The following is a 21165-nucleotide window of genomic DNA, read 5'->3' as shown; positions in this document are numbered from 1 at the left end:
GGTGCGTTAACCTGCAGAAACACACACGAACCCTACCAGATACTGTGCACTATGGCTGTTTTGAAACAGGAGAGGCAAACATACACAGACATAAAAAAAAAACAAAAAAAAACTCTCCAACACACACACACACACACACACACACACACACACACACACACACACACACACACACACACACAGCAGATGAGACCACCTGTCTGTGTAGGAGCGCCACAGGCACCATCACCTGCTGGCGGGAAAAGAAGTCTTTGATATTCATATCAACCTGCAGCTCCACACACTCCAATGTAATACCTCTCGCTTGCCTTTTTCCAAACTCTCTCTCCCAGACATAATAATGACACGACACAAGAGCCGAGCGTGCAAATCTAGCAGGCGGAGGTTTGATCTAAAGAATAGACAGCGCGATGTCGGGAGCGGAACAAACTGCGAACCGCGGCGGAGAGTGAAAAGACAACTGAGAGCGCGTCGAATCACTGAGAAGGCGCAGAAAGTTTTGCCAAAAGTAGAACAGCAGAAGGAACGCGATGCCGTGGCATCATAGAGTCGAGAAGCGGTACAAGTGGCGAGAGAGAGCCATATTTGCCAAGCGCTGAGGGGGCTTTTGGCCAAGCTCTGAATATCCTGCCAAATTGCTTGGCCCATCGACTCCCCCCCAACCCCTCCAACATGGCTAAGGGCAACCCTGACCACCTTCCACATCACAAGCAGAAAGGAGGACCCAGCTGGTGGTCGCGATAGAGTGGCGGCTAAAAGGGTAGCTGAAATTCGACCTTATTCAGAATTGCACAATACATCAAAGGCTGGTACACACGCATGTACACACACACACACACACACACACACACACACACACACACACACATACACATGGATTAAAAGAAAGGTGCATCTTTTCTTATTGTCCTTCGTTTGCTATTATTTGAACATACTTAAAAGTGTCCCCTGACAATCAAATCACCTCAGAAGGTTTGAGGGACATTTAGGTTCAGGTCGGTGTCTTCAATTTCCTCGATATGTTGCTTGATAAGGACTCTGTCTTACTGTTTGGATTTTTCCACGACTGTGAGACATTTCGACACTCGTCCGACAACTTTGGCATACTAATAAGACCACAAAAGTGTCACTAGTGAAGCAAAATTGCGAACTAGTGAACAGCTACAGTACATTCTACGAGTACTTCTAGTGAAGCTCCAATGTGAACTCATAGAATTCTGTCATGTCTCGAGTTAGTACAAGTTGCACGCGTTTGTCAACGAGTGCACAGTTTTGGCTCACTCTGTAGCTATCCGACTAGTATGCCAATGAAGGGAAAAGAGAGGGACGAAGAAGATGCACCCCGACACAGAGTACATACAGATTTGATTCTTCTTGACGGCCTCAATTTAATAACAGAGGATGGCCATGCTTGTGGTGGAACAGAGGAGACGGAGGATGTATGTAAGCCTTTAGCATTAGAGAAGAGAACACAACGTAATCTGAAGAGCGCTTTCGAATGAGTAAAGCGGCACTGAGGATGTACTCGGATGGTGCACATCCTCAGCTGCCTGCCTGCAACAATATGCGAGCCTAAAGTGCTCACTACCAAGCTTAGCTCCTCAGCCTTGGCACCGCTTCCCTGCCGCCACACGCCAGTGTCAACTTCAGCTCCGAACAGCGCCAGCCGCAATGCCTGGCTCGGCTTAGCTCGCGGCCTGAGTGCCTGCTCTCAAATCTGAGTGGGTCGCTTCTCCTTCTTTGCTCCTCTTCAGTTCTTCTACACTCACGACTCCGTATCGGGAGGTCCCCCGGAAGCTAATGTTACACTTTTTACACCCTCCTTTGCCACATAGGAGCCTTGTGAGGTTGTGTTTTGGTTCTGCATTCTCAACAAGAAGCAGTGGACTTCACTGACTTGATTTTTTTCAAACAGTTGGCTTGTTGTATGGGAATGTAAAAATGTTTTCCGGACTGCAAATTTTAACCATCCATCCATCCATTTCACAAACCGATGACTCAAAAATGTTTTTTTTTGTAGAAATCCAAGACAGTAAATAGCTCATGGAGGTTCTTAAGAGTCATCATAATAGATTTAAGTTGATTTCAATTCCATTTGTTCACGTTCATGAAGGCCATCGTACTCCAGAGGCACATGGAGAATGAAGAACAGAATGCTTCCCAGGAGGAGAGCTCCTAAAGAAATATAAACTCCCTGCAGCCACACTGTGAGACGATGGGATTTCAAAGAAGAAGCGGGTTGATGTCTTTGACCCTATTTTGGTCAGAGTTGCCATTAGTCCCTATAGGGGCTTCTGTAGAGAAGACAAAAACACTTCTCGTCACGTTGGCGGAAACCTTCAGGGGTAGATGATATGATGCCGGGAGCTCAGTGGGAGGGCCTGTATCTGTCATCTTCGTTTATGCTTTGTCTCTGACCCAATTATTCTCCCCAAGGCCCACCACAGAACGGCACAGATAATAGGCCTGTTTGGCAAAATACCTACCCAGTCACTCGAGTCAAAGAGGCCCTGACAGCTGTCAACCAGTACAGCCTCTTCCCTATTCATAGCACAAAAAGCAAGGGTGGGGGAGGGTGGGGCTTCAATGTAGTGGTATCATTGTTTCTCTCACAGATGTCTTTTTTTTGTTGTTTTTTTCCTTCTGTAATTTTCTGGCTAAACACCAACAGCATGACCAGACGGTATTCTGCTGAGTTCAGATCATGTCTGGAACAATTTGGCAGAAAACACTGTTGTTGAGGGTGGAGCTGTCATAGAGGAGGAATCAAAGACACCTACGCTGTACGAACTGCCTTGCCTCCAAGCTGGATAATACGGTTGGTGCCGCGACCTGATTTTGCTCAATGTTATGTCATATTGCGTATGCGATGCAAATGAAGCCAACTCGAATTCTGATGAAGGCGTAACTGTAATACAGCAGGAAAATAAAGGAACGGGAAAAAAAGAATTAATGATAGGAGTGAATGTCGTGCACATCCATTCAAAATGTCAATGACTTCCCATGAAACTATTGTGTTTTCTCATGTTTTACAAGGATAAAATGACCAGCAGGCCATGGAGTTGTTCAAAGTAAATCCTGTGGTTTCCCTGATGGCGAGGCGCACAAAGGCTATGATTGCATTGGCTATATCCCCTCTGTGAGGGATTGTAACTGTGTGAAGGCGGAAGCCGCTGAAAAGGAACAGCAATCTTTCCCAAGAAAATGTGGCTACGAAATTGACGACCTAATAAACAAACAAAAACATGCGATACATTCAAAGCCTTGGAGAGAAATGAGAAATTAAATGGAATGAATAACTGCCTGCTGTTGCCCATCCAACGTCAGAACAAATGAGTAAAGGTGAGGCTTATCCTGCCTGCATGCAGATTTCGAGCTGACCGATGTCCCGGCATGCTGACGCGCACTTGACTACGCAGTCAAAAGTGTCGAAGAAACTTTGCACAGTCAATGGCATTTCCAGGTTGAGGTATGACTAGCATGAGCGTCTTTTTGCTTACTTGCTAAGAGTGTATTCATTAAGAGGTTTATATTGAACAATATTGTCGCTTAATTGGTATGGAGTCATAAAGATGAGGAACAGCTCTCATTATGATGCAGCACAGTTCCCACACCGCGGCAAACTAAATGCACAATAATGAACGTATGATTGAATAAAAAAGCATATTGATTTATCTTAATAAGTAGACAAGAAGACACACAGGCACTTTAGATCTCACATTGGAAATGTTACATGAAGGCAGACTATTTGATACAGCTCATGGCATTGATGCGAGAGCTCATGAAGCATCTGCAAGCCGCTACAAAGACCGCTTTGGCTATTCGAGCATCCTTTTGTGAAATATTAAAAGTTGACAAGTCATGCGCACATTTGGACGCGTGACTCGAGTGCATTGAATGTTGTAACGGTTATGGCATTCAGACAAGCTAAGCAATAAAATGAAATCAATACTCTTCCCCCAAGTGATAATTCACATGAAATTTTACCTCAAAAACAAACCAGAAGAAATGACAGAAGGTAGCTGAAACATTCATCAATTCATCAGATTTCCATTTTAGCACAAATTAAAACATGCAACACTGCTTTTAATGGACCCAGTTTTGCATTTGCAGAATACAAAATGTGCACACCTGATAATGTGCAAATCAAATTGATCCATATGGATCAATTAACTTATTTCATGAAAGGCGCATCATTCATGACACTTGGTCACAGATATATAAAAACATGAGGATTAAACTGGTGGTACACAGTAGCCTACCGTGAATGTCAAAAGACTTTGTTCCACACACAGGCACACACAAACACACTTGGTGATTAGTAATTAGGCTTTGATTTCCCCTGGCAGCGTTCTGGTACCTGGGGTAGAGCTGAATGGACCCCGCTTTAGCCTTGGCTAATTTCACTCACAGCTTGATCTCAACCCAGAGCAGGTGCCCACTTGATGCCAATGGCGGTTGCCATGGCAATGCCAACTTAAGGGTCCAAGAAATTGCAAATCGACCACCACAAGAAAAACAAGAGCTGTGCATTTGGTTCCTGTAATGAGCTTTCAATAAATAGAGTATTGTACTAGAATACAAAATACATTTTAATATGTAATGTGAGTACATACACCGTTATTCCCCTCTGCAAAACAGTCGTTTAAACACCAGCAAAATATTACTAAAACGTTTAAACAAAATTCTCAGGAACAGATATCACATTTGTACCCCACGTTTGCCGTAAACACTAAACCAGGACTATAGCACCTCTTAGTGGTCTAAAAGTGTAATAACTCCAGTCATGTTTCTGGCCAAGGCTCCATCAGCTTCTGCGCTGAGCATTTTCTAGTTTGCACCCTGAGGATTCGAGTATGCGTTTAAAAAAAAGCTTCAGATGCTCACATCTGCTCATAATAAGGCCGATCCAGACGCCAAACACGCCTGTAAAAACTATTTAAAAAAATTATAATAATAAACTGCACTTGTTGAATGCAAAGCATTCCCTACTACTGTAATTAGTAGGAGCAAGGGACTCGTGTGAGTTCTCCACAATGCCAGGTTTACATCTCACTGTAATTGTGCACTTCAGTTGAAGAGAATTGCCTATAATTAACAATTTTCATTGATTTATGAATCCATGGCTTTACTCCATTGTTTCAACTCTATGGGTGAATTGATCATTTCAGTTTGGTGCAAGGGTTAATTGCAACTATTAAACAGTTTGGGGCCATTACACAGGCTCAAAAGTCTCTGAGCGACTTTTTTTTTTCGTTCTTTTTTAGGCACCGTTCCCGTCTCGAAATGCTCTGACGTAATGAAAGTTGTTCTTGACATCTGTATTTTCAGTCAGTGTCCAGCTGATGGCAGCAGAGAACAGGGAAAAAAAACCCGACGTCTGATGTTGACGAGGAAAAAAACAATTATTTCAAGCTAATACGTCAACAGAGGTCAAAACAAAACCAGGTGGTACAACACAATAATTTTTCTTATTTCCACAATTGCACAACTCTTTTTTTTTTTTTAAGACAAGCTTTTAGTTGAGTAGCTGGCTCATTTTTGTATTCAGCTGACACACTGAAGCACTTCATGATTCTGAATAGTTTCTTTTATGTTTTAATAACAGCTTGTATGATCTGATTTGTTGATCACTGCACATGTATCTTCACTGCACAACTCAGGATCATCCCCCTCAACCACTACTAGCGACAAATAAAACATTAAAGAACTCGCATCAGGGTGAAAACTGCCTTTCAAAGCTTCAGCTCAAAAGCAAAGTGATCAGCATTAGCTTTAACTCATTAAAATTAAAGGTAAAGTTCTTTGGTTAACTCTTTGTAAAATACAGAGAAACTAGGGCAGGAGTTGATTGCCGATCAAAAGAACTGGACAGACTGGATTTACTACTACAACTATCAACGCACAAGAGGAACCAAACACCCCCAGTGTATTTACACAAACTCTTCTCCTGTTCATTTGAACCGTTGCGGACACACATTTACACAATACATCCCAATAATGCAGGAAATGCACAACTGGGACAAGAGACGTATGCAACATTTCACCTGGAGAACGGCTGGGTCTGTTAAGGTGACGGAGGTTAGCGAGATACTGTGGTACGAGGGAGGATATTGTTGGCTTTGAATGTGAGGAGGAGTATCTTGAATGAAATAAGGAGTGAATGGGCAGCCAGTGAAGTTACTATAGAATGGGCGTGATGTGATTTTTATCAGGGGATCTTGTTAGAATGAGGGCAGCAGATCAAGTTTTGGGCCTCTTGTTTTGTTGTTTAAAAAATAAAAACAGACACCACGAGCTTTAAGCAATATGCTTCAAGTGTGACGTTTATAATCTGCATAAAATAGGAGAATACAAGAGCAGCATCTTGTGGGGAAAATTGGTATCACATTTATATACATTTAAGACGTGACTGCCACAAGCCAGCGACTGAATCTCGATGACTAACCTTCATTGTCGTCTGTTCAGGTAATGAGATGGTCAAAAGCTGGGAGACATCACTGATTTTACTTTCCGGGGCCAGACAGACGCTACTGACATCAATAGAGTGGGAGCAGGTGCGGGTGCAAAACAGCTGCTCTCTCCGCCGCTATCACCTGATTTGTTACCATGGCACCTCGTCATTCTAATGCGCATGTGCAGACGTTTAGAAGCGCTCGAACACACGAGCCAAGTTGCAAAACGTGCAAAACATGTTTGTAGCAATCTGCACGCATTAATACATTTAAAAGTCAGCATTGCCAATGAGTATAATGCATGTTATGTTATTTTTTTTAATATATTTTTCCCCATGTTATTAGATATATACTGGTTCTGAATTGCTATGCATGGTGTACGTGGCACAGTTGCGTGCTGTTATATTTTTATCATTTTTGTTTTGTATTGATGACTTAAATACAGTAATTTTAATGTAACATTGGTGATGTGAAGAGTTGGATTAAGTGATGTCCCCACTAAAGGCCCAGGTACCAAATGCACGCCTGCCACTGAGGATTTCAACAACAACAACAAAAAAACAAGCAAGCTGTACGTACATTACAGTGGCAATCAAAACGAAGCATGATTATCTTTGTCAACAACATCAATCATAACATGTCTGATACAGCTCTAACTGTAAAGTAGTAAAGCAGTCTGGATGACAGCCATTTGTTTTTACCATTTGTTCAACCACAAGTGATATTGCACAATGTAAATGTAAATAGGTGAAGCAGCAATATTAATAGACACCATTATAGAAAGAATTTATCTTGTTATTGATACAAACATTAGGACTTACCCTGTCTTTGTCATCCGCCACATCACTGAGGACATCATCCAGGTCAAGGATTCCGCCATCCCGGTGTTCCAACCTATAGACCTGGACCCAATAGCTGGGGTCCTGGAAAAAGGGAGAATGGGTTGTGTTAAAAAAAAAAAAAATCTAGAGCATTGTGTTTATTTGCAATACAAGTGCATCGGATTTGGGACTTTATTTGAGCCATACCACATATGATCGCTGCCAAACCAACAGATATTGGAATCAGCTGATCTGATCACTATGTGGGTCATAAATGCGCTACTCAGTTGGCACATTGTGACATGTTCATGGATTGACTTCATTCTAGCTGTTATGAAATGTTTTAATCTTCTATGTGCTCTGTCATGAATCCGAATAGAGATTTTGAAGAATCTCAGGCCTGTGTTAAAAATCAACTCGGGACAAACGTGCCACCACATCATGTGACCTACTGGCATGTTTGTTCGGGGAGGTGACGGTCTTTAACAATCACGCTTTATGAAAATGATGACCAAAAAATAAATAAATAGCGTAATAAAAAAATAACAGCAAAAACCACAACAGGCCAGACGATCAGACTGTGCGGAAATGATAATGCAAGCACTAAAATTAAGGAAATATTGCATACAAAAATACTCGGAGTCCACCACCACTTCACGCAATGCAATGAAGGCACAATCGCTGGACCAAGTGAGCTATTCATAGCTGTGATTGGCTGGCCACCATTCATTGCGTACCCTGCCTCTTGCCCAAAGTCAGCTGAGCCAGATTCCAGTTCACCCGCGATGCTAATGAGAACAGGGGGTAAAGAAAATGGACATCTGTATGGGACATGACTAGTCAAGGATAGTTTTGGGTGGAAAATTGTGAAAAGGGGAATTTCAAAGGCTTCTATTTCAGTCCATTTCCTGCCCTCATTTCTTTTTCTTTCAGGCTCTGGCCAGCTCAAGGTAGCATTGAAGCACTAAAAGCAATCGAGAGGAGAAAGAGAAACCAAGAAGACGATTGCTTTTATGTCCTCATGTTGTGTCCTCCCTCTGTCTGTTTGTTTTGTTCAGCCTTCGCTCTGCTCCAAACAGAGCTATCTTTGGGTCTGTGGTCAAATGCCTTTGGGCTCTGTTTTACTTAACTCCACTCTGGTTCACTGGCAAAAATGGTCCAACTCATGAAAGGAATGTTGGTGTGTTACATTTTTTTTTTTTTTTAGGTTAAAAGGGAAGGAAAATGTGATAAGTTCAGTACTGTGACAAAAAACTTGAGCAGAAAGAGGTCATTGATGTTGAATATCCAGTTGCACAATATGATTGAATCCACCTCATACGGATGCACTCGGGGTGTGGAGTCAACCCAAATATTGTATTCAAATGCCAGATGTCAATTTGGCACAGACATCCTCCCGGCTTGTTCTTCACATGGATTACTTTTGAGAGCAGCTCAGTCACATAAACATAATCCCAAAGACACACTTGTGGAGCTGAAAGAACATGAGCAGAGACGGTTTGGATTTGACATGCTTGACGTGATGTCGGAGCCTTACAACCACGGTGCCTTGCCGTATGAAATATGACAGCAAAGCCCTCATTACAGAAGCATCATCAGACTTCACCACTGAAAGGGCCCTCGGTAAAAGTATGTGCTTGTGTCGAGAGTGACAAGTCTGCTGCTGTGTTTTTATATTTTATCGAAACATTGATTACCTCTGCCACAGCGGTTAAGTCTCATCACTGGTTGGTTAGTTCACATGATAAGGTCATGTAAGCACAAACACACACACACACACACACACACACACACACACACACACACACACACACACACACACACACACACACACACACAATATCTCACCAAACGATCTGTTCACCCTGTCATCCATGTCTTTGTACCACACCAGATTTCCTGTCCTCGTCAAAAGTTGCACAAAAGCTTGTGCCCTGTGGTGAGTCAGTAAAGGGAGAACTGAGTGGCCGCGAGCGAGAGAATATACGTGCCTGTGGATGTTTCTGATTGCGGCGCGGCTGTTGCCATTCCCACAGCGGGCGCAATTAGATTTTCTGTTGCCGCCCAGAACAGGACCTCGTGGCGCAACGGTAGCGCGTCTGACTCCAGATCAGAAGGTTGCGTGTTCAAATCACGTCGGGGTCATTCTATTTTTTGTTTTTTTTTCCCCCTGACGACAATCATCCACTCCATTACGAAATGTTCCAAACTGGTGATTACATCTCCAAAAGATTTCACAACAAGGATGAAACGATGGCTGTTATTATTTAGAAATCGTATCAACAAGCTCTCTTTTGTCAACTGGGTGAGATCTGAGCCCTGCATTATGAGTCATACAATAGAATGATGCTGTGCTGATGGCCAGCAAAGAGACATTGCTCATCACACCATCAGACACATACAGCAGAGTTCATTAACTTAACCTGGCCACGACTGTGTAAAGACTTACGTCGACACAGTCCAATGATTTTCAAACATTAACTTTGCCTCCGTGGGAGTAGGAAGCTTTTCAGGTTGGGTACGGTCGAGGAATGTAAAGGCCGCATTGTCATTTTTAAAAGTCACAGAAATACTAGACAAACCTGGAGACTGAGAAAATAGACTTGAAGACATACGGAAGTGATACAGGTTTCAATGATCCTGAGTGTATATTACAAAACAGTGTTTGAGAATTGAATCGAGCAAAACTTTCACCAAAAAAAAAGTGAAAAACCTATCCTGTGATTTCCAAGCGCTGGGTGTTCCGACCCCGCAGTGACTCACCAGCTCCTACCACAAGTCGAAACTGCCAGCCTCCCACTTTGTTGAGTTTGAGCTTTACAGCATAATGCAAGCAAGCAAAATCACCATACAGAGTTGAATTTCTGGAGTCCTCTGCAACAAAGTCTAAAATTGTGCGACCTTCTGATCCTCAACACGCTTGATGATTACAGAAGATCGAAAGCTCAACATCTGGTCCAAATAAACAAAAACTGCCTGATGACTCAACAGGACCCGGAATTGCTACTGCCATCAGAAATGATGGTAATCGGGACCTCATTGAGTGGTTGCCTAATAACACATCTTGAAGCCAATTACAGAGTCAACCGAGGGTCAGGCTATGTTCATTTGCAAGTGGTAGGGTGGTCGTCTCCCAACGCGGAGGTTGGGGGTTTAATCCCTGCCCACTGCGACCTTTGAAAGTGTCCTTGAGCAGGATACTGAACCCCCAGTCGGTCCTGATGCTGCGTCATCAATAGGTAAATGAGGACACAAGTGGAAAGCGCTTTGAGTATCAAAGCGCTATACAAGTAACAGCCCCTGTATACAATTAGACGTCACAAATTGATTCTTTCGTACGCTTCAGCTGTGCTTCGTGCAACTGCACACACAAATGCATTTCATGCACCTCGGTTCTAATGTCAGCATTTTGTAGGGCTAGCGCCTTATAGCAAGGTGTAAGGGCCCACATAGTCTGGCACAAATGCTGAGAACACACACTTTAATCGCCAAGGGAATGGGATAAAGCAAATGAAAACCTCACGAATGAGTCAACAATAGGATTTAAGTGGCTATTAGAGGAAAGAAGCAGAAGGTGGGTGTCATGTTACAGAGAGATGGTTTAGCCTCAGATCCCTGAGGGAGACGGCACATTTAAGCCATCTGCTCATCCGGAGAAGCCCAACGAGAATGGTCAGATTTCTCGCAGATGTGAGAAGCGGCATATGATGACTTGGCAAAATGTAAATAGGGTTTACTTTGCGGCTTCAGAGAAATTTCAGAGCAAATCAATCACGAGTGAAAGGCGTAAAGGAGTTTAACGTGTTCTCTCAACAATTACTCTTCGTCTTTGCATGTTTTTAGCACTTCAGATTTGATGGATTTAGAACGATCACTAAAATCCGCCTCTAGTCCAGTACACTCGGCAAGAATGTTTGCCCTGATTCATGCTCAAGATCAAGATGCACAAGGACCATGTACCGTTCCATGTCATTCTGTACGTAATTCCAAAGATTACGCTTCGGAAATACGACATCTTGGCGGCATTTCGTGCCTGTCAAGTCAAAAGCTGACAATGACTTTTGGCTCACCCACCGTTAGCAGTGGCATGTTCCCAATCTGGGTTCTTCTTGCATTCCTCATGCTGGATGTTGATGGCGGCAGCTCTGTCATAAGCAATGCCGTCTCCATCCCTGATTGACACTTGGTGGATTCACACTGTGCGCTCAATGTTCAAAATGGAACAACAAAAAAATTGGTGGGTGGCATAGCAACACGACAACGAATCTCGAGACCTATCCAAAGACAGAAATAACATGTAAAAAAATCAATAAATAAAAGAATCAGGAAATGGAAAGCCCATTTGTTCTCCTTCAAATTTGTCACTCCAATCTCCCACACTAGGCTGCCTTTTCGCCTCTAACAACAGTATAACATCATATTTTTAGAGGAACGAGTGGCTTCAGATGGTTTGAATTATTTTCCCACTGGAACGGCAGCTGGATCACTCACGGAGCATGAGCGGCGGGCGATATTGAGGATGTCATGCTGCAAGGCTGCTCCACCCACTACTTATCCTGCCCTTGTCTGTTGCCTGCTAATGGACTGACCATTCAAGCTTCCAAAGGAACTGAACAATTGATAAACTCTATTAGACATATTGAATCCTCCCTTCCTAACTCAATGAAAGAGCTTTTTTTTTTTTTTTGCTCTCAAGTTCAGAGGTATAAAAATAAATACAAGGTTTGTGGGTAGAATTGGGATGGGGGACATTGCCTTTGTCAACAAACAGCAGCGATTTACCCAAAATATTACCAAGACATTTGTAAAAGGCTTTGTATCAGTTTGACAAGCTAACCTCCGGCTACTTTTTGACTCTCTGTGCTTTCACTGAGGCTGCTCTCATTCAAGGCATTGCGAGAAGCGGGGTCGCCCTATCAATCACCAGTGCTGATGGCAGGCGTGGTGTGAAAATAAGGGAGAACATGGCACAGAGCCACGTGGTGGCCCGTGGTGGTTAGGGGATGATGTGGAAATGGTGACAGGAGTCTTTTGTGGTCCGCTGGTGGGGATGAAGAACTGTAGATGCCCTCACCAGGGCTGATTAAAAACAGAAGGTCTAAAAGGCCCCTGGGACTTGACAAATATTTATGAACTATGGTCGACCTAGCAAATTTAAACCCCGAGAAAGATCATATATCACCAAAACTGGTGGAAGGAAAGAAGAAGTTGGTCAGGTTTCACTCGTTCACGAGTCGACTTAATATTGCGGTGGCTTCAAGGGATTGCAGCTGAGTCACCCAGGAAGGATCACTGATGATGAGCTGGCTCCTTTTTGAACAAATACAATTAATATGAAACCTTTTTTTTTTTTTCATTAAAAAAAAACAAAAAAACACTTGTGTACAAGATGACTCAGCCTGCTTATGTGTGCACACAAGGGTTAGAATAAGAGCATGATAGAAGGATCAAAACGCTATTCAAGAGCTCCGGAAGCACACACGTATTAAAATTCATTTTACATCTGGCCCACGTTGGCAAGTTAACACCTCGCCCCCAAATTATTTAACCATCACCGCCGTCAAATGTCGACTGCACTGCGCTCTGATATAATGATACCCTGCGATGGAGTCTTTTACATCAAAGTGAGCAGATTTTAAGCCACTCTTATTGAACCAAAGGGAGTTTGAGCCTGGACTGGTGTGCTGCAGCTGTGTGAGCAGCAGCATGAGATCACAGGACATCAAACACCGCCTCGTCGCTCACATTGGCTGGATTCCTGCTGGAGTCGCACGTGGTTAAGTTCCCGAGAAGCACAAGGAACGACATGCAGTCATCTTGGTGGTGACATTTTACGTGTCATTGGTACATTGCCGTACTTTAGAATAGGTTGTAACCAAATCATATCCAAAAATGTACACGTGATTGCGGCTTGTAAAAAGTCACACACATTAGTGCTCCGAGAAGTATGACAGCCAGAGCGCAAGAGTCGGAACAATGCTGCTTGCACCACGCCGTTGATATTTGATTGTCTCGCAGGATTCTTAACTGAATGTCAAAATCAACTACTCCCTTGACCTTTGGCTTTCTGCTCACGCGGATTGAAGGAGAATGCCACTTAGATTCACTATATTGCATGCCCCTATAGCTCATGTTTGTATGTACACGAGGGAGTAAAGGAGGTATGTGGTGGAGCGACACCCATTTACCAAGAAACGTCTTTAATCGTGGTCATGCAGCGAACGCTTAAGTCGGCCGCGCGGCAGACATCGTATCTTAGCTACAATGTGTATTATCACACAGTTCTAGTCGAACCTCGCAAGGTTGCCCAGTATGAATTGGACCAAACTCTTGGAGACAAAAACCCTTCCGAAGTCACATTAAAAAAAAATGTTAAAAAAGTTGCGGTGCTTCGGGGCACTCAGTCGTATGCAAAGTGAATGCGCTTAGTTGAAAGAAAGAGTCGCTGTTGACAGTGAGTGAGAAACCGGCTGGACCAGGTCAATCACACACCCACACACTCCCCGCACTCTACGGGATGCCGCTCACACATTCCGTGACAAAACCGAATAATTATTCGTGAGGACGTCTCAGCGGGTGACAGATGTGTCGCACAGATGGTGGATGTTTACACAGTCTTGTTTTTAGTATATTCAAATTCATTGGCACAAGAAAGTGTGATCAAGGCCCATCCACGCGACGTATCGTTTGTAGCCATCTTGTGGAGTTGGTCATCCTGGAGACTTAGGGGATGGGCGCGTTGGAAACAAAAGTGTCTTATCAGACATCTGTGGCCCCTAAAAATGGAGATAAACATCAGTGACCTGTTAACGGCGGCTCGGCATCCTCACAAAAAAAAAGGCGAGAAGGGACTTGTTCTCTGAGCCCGAGCAGAAACAGGAAATGCCACTAACACCTCACGCCACTCGTGTAAGGGATGCGGAAAATGGATTGGTCGGGTGAAAATCTTGATAAAACAGTAAACGGCATTCTTCCTGCATAAGGAAGAAACTGAAATTTGCTTAACGGAATTGAGACTGCGTCACTGGAAAAATTTTGCTACAGCACAATCACGATCCTCGCAGTTTAGCCACTTTTTTTTTCAATATTGATTATCACAAATGTGTTTTACGGGGTTAAATGGAAAACGATATCCAAGGAAACAAACAATCAACAGCATGAAATTCTGCACGTGACTTCAGAACTTGAAACGACTATTATTAACCCCTGAACCTGCCTCACATTTACAGTTACGTCCAAATAGTTCCCACATTGATCGACTGCACTTCCTCAGTCTGGATTATCTGACCTAGATTCAAAGTCCAAGCAAACAATTGGCAGCGCACCATTATTACCTTTATGCACCGCAGCCCATCGAGTTGTTTTTTTTTTCTTTTTCTTTTTCTTCAGACAAACCCTTTTGCTTATTTATATTTAAATCATTGGTTGGTGGTCTTCCCTGCTGGCCTAAAACATGATCAGAAGCGTTGACCTATAGTACATTTACAACCTCAATTGTAATATTGGTCCATGGCAAAGTGCACACGTCAATAAATTTAGTTATCAGATGCTCAGTCATCGGTATACTATTGTCATGTTATGAGCAGATTATTGGTTGTTAACAACTCCTGATGATGCACATGGCACATGGCTGAGGGGTTCAGAGCGGACGGAGACGTCAGCCTTTTTTTTTTTCCCGCCTTCTACTTTTGGAATATTCCACAACCCCACTACTGTAAATGCCCAGAGAGCACAGAACCATTTTATTGAAAGAAAGAGACCTAAAAGCGCCACAAAGAAAAACCGACCACAAAATAACTGACTCTGCATTTATTACCTGCATGAAGACAGAAATATACTTCATCATACTGCCAAATTTTACTTCCACTCGACAGACGCGGTACTGCTGAGTACAGAATTTGTCGGTCCAAATGACTGAAATTTTCCTCACAGTGCCGCCAACAAAAGTGCGCAAACGAAGAAGGTATTTTTCGCCAACAGCCCTGAGTACATCTGTCCTATTTTACAGCTTAGTGCGGGTGTTGGCAAGGATATTATGGTGGGCAATGTTTGGCAAACGCCTACGTGCTTACATTTAAACTAATCCGAGTCATCTTGTATAAATTGTGTCGAACGGAAAAGTTATGAAACCAAAAGATCAATCGTTAATATTTAGAACATTTATTGTTATTATAATTGATGACCAATGAAGTGTAATTGGTGTTTAATTATCTGGTCAACTCCATCCCATTGCCATTGCAAAGCACAAACATACTATTTTGTGATGAATGCGTTTTCAAATTAAAACATGCATCACTTTTCCGTGTCAATGTGTTCACCGATAAAACGGGGCTCCTTTCCTGACAGCGAGCTTGCCGACGCCTTTGTAGATGGCATAGGTAGTAGAAGACATTGAAAACATCAACATCACTGTTACACTGGGAGCAGATTTCAAATGCTGCGGGGAAATTTCGGATAATCGGGCCAAACCACATCCGGGGAAACACTGAACAACATCCTGAAAAAGTCACTTCAGGACTTCAAATGTGTTCTCATCAAAAGGAATAATACTTCATGAATCATGAAATGAAATGCCCTGAAGAATAAGCCGGTTTGCACGAGAACAGGAACATCTCGGAATAGATTTGAACATGTTTTTTTTTTTTTTTTTGTGCAAAATTGCATATGCCAATTTCACTGTTTGTTTTATTAACAAATGAATATTAGGCACACTTAATTTGGACCAGCTGCGCAATCGACAGTAATGAGATGCAAACACAAGATCATCTGCTCGAGGGGAATTAGGTCAGCACGTTGAGGCAGATTCGACTAAAAATCATCAACACTTAGCAACCAACATTAAGCGTTCTCAAGGTACGGCACGGCGCGCCATGGAGTGAGTTGAACTCCTGACTCGCCTTTAAAAGTTTTGTCCGCGAAGTCCGGTCACTTGAGTGTATGCAACGGTGTCCTACTTTCAGGGTACATCTCGCAAACGCCAGCTGAACCAACTCGGCCTTTTATTTGATGGAGTATTGTCAGAGGGAATTCTCGCATATTGCCATGGAGGCGTCAAATGTGAGGCTACATTGGAAAGCATTCGGCTCACTTCACACTTTTTGGAAAAGATGTGACGTGAGCGTCTGCAAATGGTCAGCCCGGGTTATTTTGTTTTCTTCGTTTTATCTTTATAAAACTCTAAGTGGCATCACTAAATAGATAAATACAGTGATGAAAAATACATCGGAAGTTTGGCACGAAAAGCCGACACATTCGAGGGGGCACAGCAACTTTGTTGGAGGTTTATTGAGCGCTCGTTTCCATTGACCGCAATTATCTTTAAAAAATATGGTTATTTTGGTGTTTATAAAGCCTCAGTGTCTCCTACTGAGAGATGTTTCGAATACAAGGTCAACTTTCCTTCACATGTGTGCAAAGTTAACATGTACTTGAATTGGTAATCCCGGCACGGAAAATTGAAAAGACAGTTTGTTTGCTCACATTAAACCTTGAAAAGGCAGAGTTAAGTTACTGCTTGCCTTGACAGTCCTTTTCACTCCAAAGCTTAAAAAAAAAAAAAAAAAGACCAAAATTGCAGCTACAAAATGAAACTGCATTGCCAGAAAAGGAATAGCAACTCGGTAGCTGGTCAAGTCCAAATATTTTTCACAAAAATACACGTGTGTGTGTGTGTGTGTGTGTGTGTGTGTGTGTGTGTGTGTGTGTGTGTGTGTGTGGACATTTGTAACGAATGGGTCGACAAACAACATGCTTGGGACTCTGTTGCAAGTGCAATCACGGTCGTAGAAGTCAACTGCTGGCAAAAGGCTGGATCACACCCAAGAGGGGCCTGGCTTGTCATGTTGAGTCAAAACAATCCACATAGCTGGCGTTTGCTAGGACTTGCTCACTTTGATTACATCCAGGTTTAGGAAGGAAACGGGAGATGTGGGGTGAGAAAAACAACTGAAAAATAAAGTGGAAGTAAAAGCAATGTCCGATCTGTAAATTAAAAAAAAAAACAAGCCTGAATATTGGACATCAGTGGATTGCTCGCTGCACATCAGTACGGCACTAATATTTATCATTCATTGAAGAGTATATGGAACATATGACTGTGATTAGTCTTCCATTGTCTCTCTACATCTGTCGCTGGACTCTTTGTTGTCAGTCCTTTGCTTGACGAGTTACAGCGCAGCATCCGCGCCCTTATGTACCTTTTGCACATCATCACTTGTAAACAGCAGCAACCAAAATGAATGACCATCTACTCTCGACGACCACTGTACTTTGGACACACATTTATGGATTTAAGTAACAGCAAAGTTCCCTTGGAGTCAATGTTGGATTTGACATGTTGACCTTCATTCACCATTTTGAAATTTCTGAAGGTTGTACTTGGGAGCTGATATAAAACACACACCGTGTGGGACAACAAATACCGCTTCTTTTCCTGACCTTGTTTCGCAGTCCAAATGAGAAAGTTGTGTCTTGTGTTTTCTGATCGCACCAGGATTGTCATCGTCTTACCCACTGTCACAATTGTCTCTTGAACAACACTAACATGTTTTAATAAAATACGAATAAGGAGTGGGTCTCATTAAGACCTTGGCTAAAACTGACAATATCAATAAATAAATTGGCACAATAGCAATTCTTTGATGATCTGAGAAATAGCCTAATGACGCATACGGACAACGACAACATCACGAGTATGCCTCTTCTATTGTAATGCCTCTGACAGTACCGGGCTGGCTAATGATTAACTGGATTCTCTGAACCACTGAGTTTGTAAATCGTTGGCTTCGATAAGAAATCATACACTCGCGCAGGACACTAGAGCTCCTGTATTATGTCTCCCCTTTTCTCGTTCTGAGATAAGGCTGTGAAAGCACGTGAAGTCGCGGAGCACACTCTTGCTGAAAAAAATTGTCACCATGCATTTTCGTGGTTTGCAAAAAAATATATATAATTTTGTTGATTCATATCAGCAATGATGAAAGAAGAAAGAACAGCACAAATCTCCGGATATATTGTACCCTATGTAGCCAGAAAACACCACTCATGCAATGACTTGGCAAGGCAGCGGTATTTGGCACTACTACACGTGGCTTGCCGACCGCTACATTTGGCAAGAGGCGCCAGAAATCCTTGCAGCTTTGCATGCAAAACTCAAGCTCAACCCTGAATTGAGAAGCCCCGATGTTTGTTGCGCCGTTGGCTCGCTCAAGTCTTTGCATGCCTGCGCTCTCCCCACCACCTACACAGCACGTGTGCAACTGTTTTGTGTACACATGAGTGGCATTCTAGACTGGAACGGGGGGGTAGGCCGTGATATGCCCTTACCTTGACCCTGAAGAGAGACACTGTTTGATAAAGATAAGTCTTGCCTTACTGCTGTGTCGTTGATCTTAGGGCCAGCCGACTAAGTGGGGGAATGCGCTGCATTCATTCAATCAGGCAAGGACGGAGGTAAAATGCAGTAGCCTCGCCTTCGATATTCCCTAATGTCAGCTTTGCGTTCCTGTGGTGTTGGCATGAGGATCTCAATAAGAAAGTGACAGCATCATTTCTTTCTTGATACCACCCCGTTGCAAAGTTTCATGGTAATCAGCGGTGAATGAATGAATGAATTCTGATGATAAATCATGCATGTGACAAATGCAGTAGAAGCACAAATAAACTTCACCCTACGCAGATGTGGATTTAAAATCCTCCTTTGGCTGAGGTAATAAATGCAGGACTCAGATCCGAATCAAAATTTAAGAGTATGTGGACCATAATATCCATCCATCTATTACCTGATCCGCTTAACCTCACAAGGATCGCGGGCGTGTCGGACTATCCCAGCTGTCTTTGGGCAGTAGACGGGGTACACCCTGAAGCGGTTGCCAACCAATGGCAGGGCGCACAGAGACAAACAACCATCCGTGCTCACAATCACACCTACGGACAATTTGGAGTGCCCAATCAACCTGCCGTGCTTGTTTTTGGAATGTGGGAGGAAACCGGAGTGCCCAGAGAAAACGCACGCAGGCACAGGGAGAACATGCAAACTCCACACAGGAAGACCGGAGCCGGGATCGAACCCTGCACCTCTGCACCGTGAGGCCGTAGTGCTAACCAGTCGACCACCGTGCCCATAATAATCAAGTAAATACGTCTTACGTCACATAGTCGTAGAGGCAGTTTTTAAGGAGCCCGCATTGATGAGCATCAATGTTAAGCAGAAGGGATGTTTTACTCAACGACTGGCAGGCAAACGACTGGCAGGCAATCGCCTGCGTGGATAAAAGGGGAGGAGCATGAGCTCAAGGTTAGTCTGCAGCAAGAAAGGAAAAAAAAAGAGAGGGATAACGATAGAAGAGGAGTCACACAAAGGAGAATCACCCAAGAGGATGATGAGAGGTTACTGAGTGCACACTTCTCTCGAGTCCCGTGCTCTATTCCCTCATGTGGCAGAAATGAATGTGAAAAATCTCTGCTGCTCGACCAGAAGCCTGAACTTATCCATCGTCCATTACCATCAATCACGCCGCATTCCCGTCATCTTGTGGGACCCGCAAGCTCTGCTTTGCGCTCTCTATTCCCAAAATTACATCTCCAGTTACTATGCACGGCTGTACAAAAGCTATTCGGATATAGCTTCTCTCTTTATGACATAAGAAACGAGTTCCTGAGTATGGTGACCGAATTATTCATGAAAAGCTTCCACAGGTTTTCAGTTTTGTTTCATGGTGCATTTGAGCGTGTTTAACTTTACCGGAGAGTAAAATTTGGCAATCTTTTGGGCCTACTTAACTTTTAGAATGCTTTCCTGCACGTGTGAGACGGCATCCAAAAGGGTTTCGATGACCTCTGTTCCAGCCTACATTCACAGTGCCACAGCCTCGATCAATGGACTCGTCTCCGCCATTCTGCTGAGCTACGGAAAATGACGGTGCACTGGGAAATGAGAACAACAGTTTCGATCAGGGGATATACTGGAGCGGTTATTCTAGGGATCATATCAAACCTGAAACTGCTAATGTGAAAGTATCACAACCTTTTAAACAGAGCTTAATTGGAATGAATAATACTGCATGTTCCTCTGTCATCATTGCCAGCATATGGCAATGGCATATTCTGAAGTTAAAGGCGTACGAATGGCTCAAGGATGCATTCGAAAGGCCCAACACAAGAAAAGGAACAGCAGAGATTATATGAATAACTATCTGGCACTGCTAATCAAAACCGACTATTATTGGCCAGATTTGTGCAAGTGCACTTGAGGGTACACACTTTGTACATCACCGGCTGAGACAGTCAAGCAAAGGCTAATATTTACGCCAATACCTTTTTTTTCCATCCATTCATATACTCCTAATAAATCCTCCAACTTGAGCAGAAGGATTATGCTTTTAATGCTTTGTCAGCTCGGAGAACATTTTAAACTCTCAAGTGACTCTCCATACGAGCGATTATGTCTTCCAGAGGCCCAAAGAGCTTAACGGACCTGTTGCAGATGGCCATGTTCCCCGGAGCCAAACGTTTCTCCATTTACAGTACCGCAGCATGGATCAATGGACCAGTCGCTTCCATTCTGCTGAGCCGCGGAAAACTATTAAGGCGATGTGTGATCATAGGTGTGTGTGTGTCTGTGTGTGAGAAGCAGTGCTCTTTAAGAATGAATGTTGTCCTGCTATATACACACACATACACACACACATTATGTATATATATATATATATATATATACACTATATATCTGGCAATACGGAGAAAGGAGAAAATGTCAGGGCACTACCAACCTGTAATTAACTTACTGAGTGGGTTTGAAAACAAAGACAAGACACCCGCTGAGAGAAGAGCAATGGGTCATTGTCAGGACCCACTGAGGTTTGGAACAGGGGGTTGCATTCCATCATAAC

General features: G+C 43.2%; 1 protein-coding gene and 1 non-coding gene across 2 annotated transcripts in view; one reads left to right on the top strand and one right to left on the bottom strand.

Moving 5' to 3' along the window:
• Positions 1-21165, bottom strand: part of LOC109512654 (partitioning defective 3 homolog) — a 188856-nt gene that overhangs the window by 165893 nt on the left and 1798 nt on the right. The window contains exon 2 of the mRNA XM_019864537.1: positions 7277-7378. Within this exon, the coding sequence (XP_019720096.1) occupies positions 7277-7378 (102 nt within the window). The remainder of the gene's footprint in view (positions 1-7276; positions 7379-21165) is intronic.
• trnaw-cca (transfer RNA tryptophan (anticodon CCA)) lies at positions 9350-9421 on the top strand. The gene has a single exon. It is a non-coding gene; the product is annotated as a tRNA-Trp (tRNA).

The sequence above is a fragment of the Hippocampus comes genome, unplaced genomic scaffold (assembly GCF_001891065.2).
Source record: "Hippocampus comes isolate QL1 unplaced genomic scaffold, H_comes_QL1_v1.1 scaffold389, whole genome shotgun sequence".
Taxonomy (NCBI): Eukaryota; Metazoa; Chordata; class Actinopteri; order Syngnathiformes; family Syngnathidae; genus Hippocampus; species Hippocampus comes.
This window is presented reverse-complemented; position numbering and strand designations above follow the sequence as displayed.